The following is a 10,268-nucleotide window of genomic DNA, read 5'->3' on the forward strand; positions in this document are numbered from 1 at the left end:
TCTGTAAAGCTGATGAAATGGTTGCTATAGTTACTGAGCAGATGTCCCTTTGATACTTCTAATTGCTTTAAATATGTTTTTAAATCCCAGGCTTCTCAGAATTAGTTTTGGTGCACCTGACATAAGTGACATGGAAAAGTCACTGTCATACTTAAGAGTTTGAGGGGGAAACTTAAACTTTTAATTAATCTTTATTCAGAGATTAATCTGCTTTAATGTTGTATCCAGAAATACAGAAGAAGTAAATCATGCTTCTAAAATTGTTTCAATCAGTGCCTAGATTTCTGACCAGGAAACAGAAGTTTCACCCCTTTGTGTCCCTGACGTTCAGGGTATTGGTGTTAATTAGCAATGACCACACTTGTGCCTCTAGGATGACAGAGTGGCCTTTAACCCTGTGCATCTTAGGAGCAAACTCATGGTGACTAAGGGAGGCATAGGCGTAGCTGGGCAAGAGACAGTCAGCATGAGCAGCCGGCCGGGATTAGAGTCTGCCCTGCCTCTTTCTCTCCCTCTCTCTCTTGTTCATGGTCCTGAGTTGCAGGTATACCCTCCTGTTTTCAACAGACGTATTGCATACATGAATATTAGCTTTTCAAATTATACTCTATTTCTCAAACTGAAAATCTCTACTCCAGTTGTGTAGCAGAGAACAGACTTTCTACCTTGTACCCCATGTTGGCGATCAGGGCTGAAGCTGAGGACGCTAGCTGGACAGCTGCTGCTGCCCTGGGATGGCGTCTTAGTTTGGGTTCTGATGCTGTGATGAAACATCAGGACCAAAGCACAAGTAGGACGAAAGGGTTCATTTGGCCCACACTAACAGATCATAGTCCATCACTGGAGGAAGTCAGGACAGGAACTCAAGCAGGGCAGGAGCCTGGAGGCGGGAGCTGACGCAGAGGCCATGGAGGGCTGCCCCTTAGTGGCTGCTTCCCCCGATTGCTCAGCCTGCTTTCTTATAGAACCCAGGCACCAGCCGAGGCGTGGCCCCACACGCCAGGGCTGGGCCCTCCCCCACTGATGACTAATTAAGAAAACGCTCTACAGGCTTGCCTACAGCCAGGTCTCAGAGAGGCATTTTCTCCATGGAGGCTCCCTCTTCTGAGATGACTCTACCTGTGTCCAGCTGACATTAAACTAGCCGGTGTGGATGGGATGGAGCCAGGTCTACAAACGCTCATGCTCTCTGACAAACAGAATAAACACCAGTGGCCACTTCATCCAGCTCATCAGGAAGCCACAGCAGGGTCATGAGAAAATGGGAACCTTTCCAACATGGCAGAATTTCCAAAGAAATTCCACATTTATCAAGGTTCTTGTTGGCTCCCCCGCTAGCTATCCAACCACGTGATGGAACAAACATTGGGATTAAACTGATTAAAATAGATCACAATTCAAAAAAAAAAAATAGGTGGACTTTATTTGGTCTGAATTTTCACTCATTCAATAAAAAATAGTTGTCAGCTCTCAACTACTGACGAGCAGCTACTAGAAAGAATATGTGGGACATTTGTGCTGGGAAATGTACCCAGGCACACACAAATAATAAGTACACCCTCCCCCACTGAGCTCCACTGTCATCCCAACTTTTTCTGACTTTTTCCCTTGTTACTTTGAGAACTAAATTCATAAATGCTGTTTTTCACCATTTCCAAGCTTCCCTCTGCCCTTCAGCTCCTTCTGTACCCACCAACTCCCTCTCAAATGTAGCTGACGTAAATGTACACATGTACACACATATACAATGCATATTCATGTATACACATGTGTGGACACACTTACGTCCATCTCACTTAGTCCACTTAGTAGGACTTGTTCATATGTCTGTTTTCAGGCTACTTGGGACCGGAGAACCCAATTTCTCCTCTCACACCTGCCATTGATTTCCTGTCGCTGTTCATCTAGGGGTGGGGCCATGAGGTTTGTATTTAGTCAGTGCTGTGTCTGTTCCGAGCCTTAGTGTTCACTCTTCCCTCAGGAGTGCCTGTTGCACTGACACAGAGCCCTCCCAGACCACAAACTGACAGCAGTATCGCGTGACATTAAAACTTTAGTATGACATTGAAGACCCATAGGAAAGCCATTTGAGTAAATACTGTGATTTCTCTCTGCCACCTTCTGCTCAGCCATAGGTATTCTAACAAGGTTTTGTTATATAGTTTTCATTAAATTCAACTGCTTTACATGTAAAGAAAATAAACAAGTGATTTCAAAGTGTCTGCATAAATATTTTTCCAAAGAATGTTTATTTGATTTATATATCCTTCAAGTGGCTATGGTTTTAAGCACAAAGTTAAATCTTTATTTAGTGAAAAAAAATATTAAATCAACAATCTGTGTGTTTTAAACTCCCCATGCTCAGAATTACAAAACCCATGTAGGTTCGCTTGGCCTTAGGGGAGGTAGGTCACTGGCCCTGGTGTGAATGCAGGCATTGGAGACCCAGAGTCTCAGGACAGCTGAAGGCTGACATCCTTTCTTCTGTCTGCCTGCCTCATTGCACCACGTGTCTCCTGCTGCTGAGGACGCGCCTCTCTAATCCAGCAGTGGGCAGGCCCAGCCAGAAGTCTACAGTTTTGCCAGCTGAATAAAAAGAAAGCTGGGCTCTAAAGAAACATTACCATCTTGCTATGATTGGTCAGGCCTGTATCACGTGACTGAAATGAGCTGTGGGTAGAAAAAGTGCTGTTATGTCCGGCCACAGCAGTCTGCACATTCAGTGTGATTCCCCCAATCTAAGTCATTCTGCAGAGAAGTAGAAAACCAGTCGGAAGTCACTTGCAAGCACAAAAGGTTCTGGGTAGGAAAAACAACCCATAGTAAAGACGGTAAAGCTGAGGTAGCACCATCCCTTGTTCTAGTCTATACTACAGAGCCATAATAATGACACATAGACCAATGGAACGGACTAGAGGACTCAGATATAAGCCCACATAGCAACAGCCTTCTTAACAAAGATGTCAATAATATACATTAGAGAAAGGCAGTTTCTTCAGTAAATAGTGATGGGAAAGTGCATATCCACATGTGGAGAAATTAAAATAGATCTCTGTCTCTCTGTCTGTCTGTCTGTCTGACTTTTTGTCTGTCTGTCTCTCTCTCAGAATATACCTAATAAGTTCCTTAAGGTACACAGTTACCATATGCACCAGACATGTCCATTCATAGAAGAACTTGTACACAAATATTAACAGTGACTTATGTTTGTAATATCAAAGCAGTAAAACAGCCTTGCTATCCTTCATTTGGTGATGGACACTGGTGTCATATACAATAAAATAATAAACACAGGGAAAACAATGGCATATTGCAATTCTGTAACCTGGATGGACTAAGCAGGAAGCTGAAGGCTGACATCCTCCTCTCTGCCTACCTCAGACACCAAGTGTCTGCTGCTCCTGAGGACGCACCTCTCTATCCCAGCAATGGACCCTGCAGGAGGTCTTCAGCTGAAATAACCAGGCCCAGTGGGCGGACATCATGTGGATCTGTGAATGATTGCTCTGACATTTTTCTTATTAGCATATGGTAATAATGTCATTTGACCACACACACCCTGTTACTTACTCCACTTTCCCTCTCCCTCTCCTTGCTAGTAACGCAGGGCTCAGTTTCATGTGTTCCCCTCCACCAGGTTTTACATAGGAGAAAATATGATTCTCGTCTCTGAGGGGCTGGCTTATCTCATTTAACGCGCTGGCCTCCGGTTCCCTGCAGATGACATAATCTCGTTCTTCATTGTGGCTAAACTCCTATTGTGTGTATATATCACACCAATCCACTGGTGAACACAAAGCCTGATTATCTATAACTTGGTTATTATCAACAGTGCAGTAGGAACACAGGCAGGCGGCTATTGCTGTAGATAGCTGATTCTGGTTCTTTTGGAATATGCACTCTCAAAAATCGTATGTCTGAATCAGGTGGAAAGTCTATGTTTCAGTTTTTGAGGAACTTCAATACTGATTTTTCTCATAACCGGACACTGCTACCAGCAATAAGTAAGCTCAACCAGCCCTCAGCCCCCGCCCCACACCAGGAAAATAAATGGATACAAATAGGAGAGGAAGAAGTCAAATTACCATCAGTTTGCAGATGGTATGAAGGTGATCTTGTGGTTTACAGACTCCAGAGGCCCCCACTGCAAGACTTTGCACTTTGAGCAAAGTAGCAGGTTGAAGAATGCCTGTATTAGTAGACAGGACCCAAGGGGAAAAATGTCACGTACCTGCTGGTGGATTGAGGGTTTTCTTTCCCAGTTACTAAGCTCACTGAGAAGAAATAGCTAAGACATCGATCCCATCTATAATAGCCTCAAATCAAACAAATGAAACCTAGGCATAAACTTTCCCAAAGATGCTCATGACAACACAAGCTATGAATCACCAGGAATGAAAACTGCAGAAGACCAAGACGACGGAACAACCTCTTCCCTCTGTGGCGCAGCAAAGTTAATATTAATTGGTCACATTGCATATTCGATTTTAATTTGTGTTCCTTCCTAGATTTAACTATATTTACCCTTTGACTTTAAGATTTTGTTTATTTTGTCCTTGACACAAGATCTTGCAGGGCAGGCCAATATGACCATGAATTCACAGCAATCCTCCTGCCTCAGTCTCCCAAATACTGAGGTTACAGACGTGTACCACCCTACCCAGCCAGCCCCTTCCTTAAATAGCAGTTATTTGGGGTAAATGTGTATTTGCTTAATTTGCTTAAATTGACATAGATACTAATATCATTTCGATGTAGTATTAAAATAATTCCCTGGAGTAACTTTTTTCCTCTTAAATTAACAAAAATGGAGGGTGTATGTGGTGGTGCATCCTTTAATCCCAGCACTTAGGAGACACAGGCGGATCTCTCGTAAGTTCCAGGCCAGCCTGGTCTGCAGAGGGAGTCCCAGGGCTGCACGGTGAGACTCTGTCTCAGTGGGGTGGGGAGAGCAGAGGGAAGCATGAGAAGGGCAGGCCCTGTACTGTGCCCACTGCTTCCAGAGCCGCTGCCTCTGGGAAGGGTGACATTGAGAATTCTAGGTTATAGAGCGTCAGTCGAACCTGCAAACACTGCAGACCTTCAAACCTCTTCTTCGCTGGATTCGTGTAGCTTCCTTAAGACCGTGGTCTGAAACTGTTCAGCACAGCAAATTACTTTATATTTGACGGTAGGGGCAGTGCTTGCATTTTTGTTTGTTTGTTTAGTGACGAGCCAGATATATTGAAATCGGTAAGCCATATTCTAGCCATAATTTTGAGTAGCTAAAAGTAACAAGTAAGACTACCTTGCCTCATGTTAGTAATAATTTCTACTCAGTGAATCCTCTGAATCTTTACTAAGAACCAAGGGACCTGACGCAGAAATAAATGTGGTAATTTTGATTAGAGGTGCACAGCATCTCATTAGTCTTCCCTTTGGCTCTTGCTTTCCCCCTGCTGTGTACTTTCCTGCATAGCTTGCCTTCTGGGAAGGGTGACTGGAAGCTAAGAGCTGTTTAGTGCTGAGCAGATGACTTCCTGGGATCCACGTTACTAAGGCCCACTAAAAATGACCGCGTGGGGCTGGGAGAGGGACGAGGTCCATGCCTCTGGGTGTGGTAGACATGTGGGTATAGATGCACACACGCACATGTGTGCTTGTGCAGTGGAGGTCAGAGGACAGCCTGCTTACATGTCATTGCTCAGGTGCCTTCCACCTGTTGTTTGAGACAAGGTCTCTCATTGTCCTGAAGTGTCACCGAGTAAGGTAGACTAACTGGCCGGAAGGCTGCACGAATCCTCCTGTGTCTACTTCCCACTTGGCTGTCTGGATCACAAGCGTGCACAGTATGACTGGCTTTGTGTGCTTTGGGGGATGCAAACTCAGACCCTCACAGTCCCAAGGCACATGCTTTACCACCTGAGCCGTCTGCCCAGCCTCGCAAAGTGACTTTTAAAAGCCCTGTAAAGTTTTCACTCTGTTTACTATAGCACGCTCATACACAGTTCAGGAGTAAGCAATCTGTGTTTCCTGTCCAGCTGTCTTTGAGACAGTGATTTTTTTTTTTAACCAATGAATACTTTTTATATTCATTCTCTAGAGAAAAACACAAAAACAAAAAGCCCGTAAAGTGAAAGCATCCCATAGAAATTAAGAACCTCTTTTGGCCATGCCCTCCTCCCCCACAGAATTTCCATATTGCTGGTGCTTCCCAGCCATTCTTGACCTCCTTTCTGCTTCTGAGGTTCCAGTTTCCCTCTCCTTCCATTTCTGACTTCGCCTCTGTACCTCCGTGCACACTCAAGGCTGCAGGAACTTAGGCCTGGGCATGCCAGCCTATACAGACCACATCTCTGTCTACCGTTGTGTCTCCATGGGAATGAGATGCAGAAGGTGCTGAGGGAGCGTGCTGTGTAAGGACTGGCAAGCATGTGCTGTGGCCTCTGCAGGAATCGCACTTAATCCCCAACCCCAGTGCAGAAGCCAGAGAGCAGCGCACTGGGGCGTAATGCTGGAGGTTCCTGGTAAAGGACACAGATGTGGCAGATTCATTAGCAACAGTATTCCAAGACGAACCTAATTTACAGTTTGTAAGTGCTTTCTTCAGTTGGAAAAACCTTGAAATTTCTCCCTTCTTTTTCAGGAAGCCAGATGCTCCGGTGCCGAGTGGCGAAAGTGAAAAAGCCATAGAAGAAAGTTCAGAGAGTGAGTCTTCCTTCAGTGACTAAACTGCGAGAATCACAGAACGTGGAAGGGTGGATTTATGTTCTAGGAACGAGCGTAAACTCTAGCTCTCGGTGAGAGAAATCACCACATGCTATGCTACATACCTACCCCAGCCTTTCTGTTTAAAAATGATAATAAAGCATTTATAATCTTTCAGTGTTGCTTGTTGACCAAATAAAATGCCCTGAAATTAAAAATAGGACAACATATATTGCTACAAGTGCTATGAACAGTAGGATGGGTTCAGGGAACATTCTAAAATGGAGTTCCTGTACGTTTAACTGATCAAAAATAGACTTCATGTAAAAATACGAGAATGTGGCTAAGTTTTCCATTTAGTGAATATTCGTTTGAAAATTATTGTGCATATTTATTTTGTGAGCTTATTGAAGAAACTTCTGATAGGAATTAGCACTGTAGTGAGATTTTCAGTCAGTGTTGGAAACTTGCAGGCACTTACGGAATTCATTGACTGTATTTAATAGAATATATACGTGTATACATATATTATACCTATTACTAAATCAAAATAGTGGGATGACTACAGTGTGGGTCAGAGTGTGGAGTCATCACTGTCATCAACTCCTTGGTCTCCTAGGCAAAACATTACATTGCCAAAGTTCAAATGCGCTCTCATCACCTTGCAAGTGACTCTTCATAACAAATTACTTAAACACAGCCTAGAAAAATGTCCACAGTGCCTAGGTGGAAAGATTAAAAGCACTTGATTAATAGGCTTCTTAGTTTAGGCCCACCAAAAGTGGAGCCTGAGAAAAGGTCTTGGGGTCTATGGGGGTCGTTTGTGAGATTATCCCAGGAAGCATAGTTGAGAGAGCAGGAAGAAACAGAGGGAGGAAAACGGTGAGAAGAAGTACCATCCGGGCTGCCAGTTTAGGCTTGGAGGCTCTGAGAGCAGCAGGGATGCTGGCAGGGCACCTCCCACAGCCGTCCGCCAGATAGAATCGAGATCCTTGGTTAGGCAGCCGCCATAACCCACGGGGAGCGTTGTCTCCAAGGACAGTAGCTGCCCCTACACTTCCGGCCTGTGCTTCCGTGGAAAGACAAGCTTACCAAGTATTGAAGACGGTCCTGAAACTGTTACCAGACCAGAATGCCTGGGTAATGGTTACTGTGGTAGACACGGGCTCAGAGCTATGTCCTGCAGGCGTGGCTGGTGCCAGAAGAAGAAATTAGGAAGGCAGTAGACGGAAAAGGAAAAGCGTGGGACCCTGCCCATTGCTCGGCTCAGCATTGGGATGCTGGGCAAGCGTCCGACACAGGACGAAGGTCCCAGTATCTCCCTTCTTCTATCTCTGTCTGTCTGTCTGTCTGTCTAATTTTAGTACAATTTTAAATTTACAGAATTTTAAGTAGCTAGTATACACAGACCTATAAATTCACCTCACCTCACATCCCCACTTACCCTATATTTAAGATCTTGCTTTAGTGGTACATTTGTTAAATTAATAAATATTAATGTATTATTTTTAACCAGTCTACAGAGTCTATTGAGGCCCACTGTTCTGGACAGTTCTATGGGTTTTGACAAATGTATAGTAGCTTCAGCAGTATGGGTCCCTATATAGTGACTTGAGTTCCTTCCAAAGCCCCTGGAGTCTGTATACTCTCTTCTAAAACAGACGGCAGACAAAGCAGATGGTGACCGTCAGTTTGGTCCTTAGGTTCATCTGGGAACAGGAAGCAGAGCTTGTCTCACTAATCTTGTATGGTCTTTTAAGAGTGTGGCTTGGTATCCTCTTTGAAGTCTTGGAGATGAGAGTAGACAACAAGGAACAACGCAGGCAAGTTTAACAGGATTATAGGATACACTGATCAATACGGTAAAATCAACTGGGAGTGTCCCCAGCACCTTTCCCAAGAGGCTTCCAAGGGAAAATGGGTAGCTTCAAGCCCAGGGAGGGGGAGAGGGAGGGAGCGGGTAGAAGGGGAGGGGAGAGAAAAAGAAGAACGAGTGCCTGGAATACGATATCATATGGGAAGGCAAGGGAGCTACTAATATTAGAAACAACTCAGGGGAGGTTCAGGAAGGAAAGCCAATGTGAATAAATAGGCTTCCACTGACAGGATATCGGAACACGGGAAGATCAATTAAAAATAGTAACTACCATAAGTTGAAACACTCTCAATACGTGTCTTTCATTACCCAGGTCCACGGTTTTACCAACTAAGCTGATTCATCCAACTCACCATCTCTAGTCCAAGACACGCACGCACACACACACACACACGCACATGCACACGTGCGCACATGCACTCCAGACTTGCTACATCTCCGTTCACCCTAGGTGACGTCACCTGGGTGTCCAAAGTGCCCCAAAGTAAAATTCTCAGTTGCAACTACTACTTCCTAAGCCCGTTCTCCTTTGTGCTGTTGGATTCAGTAATTTGTGCCTAGTCAATGTGGCCCTTGAATTTGTTATCCTCCATACCACATCCTTACACACACACGTACACGCACACGCACACCAGAATCCCTGCCAGCAAGTATATCAGCTAATTTTCTGTTGCTGTAATGCCATGGCCCACAGTGATTTCTAAATGAACACATTGATCTCGGTGGAAGGTTCCTAGAAGCTGCTGCAGGAAGCTGAGATCTCGCCTGCACACGGGTGCAGAGGAGCTAGGAGTGGGACAAGGTTGGAAATACTCACAGCCATCCCCCATGATGAACCCCTCCCAGCGTAAGCCCCCAAAACAGCCACCAACCAAGTGTCACGTGTTCAAATACAAGAGCCCCTGGGGAACAGATGCTACTGAAAATAAGACAGCACCAATGTCGTGGAAGATGAGCCCTACTCACTGTTGACAGAGGCAAAAGAAGCCCCTGCAACCATTGTGGCAATCCAGTAATATGATTCAGCTGGACCATTCCCGAGTGCTCACCTGAGTTGCCGAATATACACCTTTCTTGCTGGGACACAACACTGACCAAACCAATTGGGGTGAGGAGAAGGTTTAATTCCACTTACACTTCCAAGTAAAGGGCTGTCCGTGAGAGAAGTCACGACAGTAACTCAAGCAGGAACCCGGAGACAGGAACGGATGCAGAGCCACAGAACACGGCTTGCTTAGCTACCTTACATAGGCCCGGGCTAGCCTCTCCCCACAGTAGTCTGGGTCCTCTCATATCAATTAGCAATAAGAAAATTTCTCCACAGACACACCCTCAGGTTTAGGAATGTTATATATGTTCCCAGGATTTTAATTTGTTTGCTCTCTGTACTGGACTGGCTAGTGATTTACTCGGCCCTAACTATTTGGTTTTGAATCTTCCTCCCAAATTTTGAGGAAGGGATTATTTGACAAGACTAGTTCCTTCTCCTGAGGGCTCTGCTCAGTTCATATGGAAGGAAGGCTTTCTACTCTGGCCCGTGGGAACATGCAGCACCCAGCCCTGTGTGCCTCCAACTTTCTCCCTTCGTGCTTCCTTTCTAGCCTTGATGGTTTGCTCACAACCACGTGCCTACTACAGTTTAGCTAAAGCCCCAGGGAGACCCTCTGTTGGTATCTCGTTCCAGCTCCTCCCTCTAGCATTCTGG

At 45.0% G+C, this 10,268-nt stretch overlaps 1 protein-coding gene across 2 annotated transcripts in view; it reads left to right on the top strand.

Annotated features, from left to right (window-relative positions):
- Positions 1-6,864, top strand: part of Washc3 (WASH complex subunit 3) — a 44,228-nt gene extending 37,364 nt beyond the window's left edge. For both annotated transcript variants that reach the window (XM_032910882.1, XM_032910889.1), the window contains exon 7: positions 6,626-6,864. In XM_032910882.1, the coding sequence (XP_032766773.1) occupies positions 6,626-6,710 (85 nt within the window). In that variant the 3' untranslated portion in view covers positions 6,711-6,864. The remainder of the gene's footprint in view (positions 1-6,625) is intronic.
- The last annotated feature ends 3,404 nt before the right edge of the window (positions 6,865-10,268 follow it).

The sequence above is a fragment of the Rattus rattus genome, chromosome 1 (genome assembly GCF_011064425.1).
Source record: "Rattus rattus isolate New Zealand chromosome 1, Rrattus_CSIRO_v1, whole genome shotgun sequence".
Taxonomy (NCBI): Eukaryota; Metazoa; Chordata; class Mammalia; order Rodentia; family Muridae; genus Rattus; species Rattus rattus.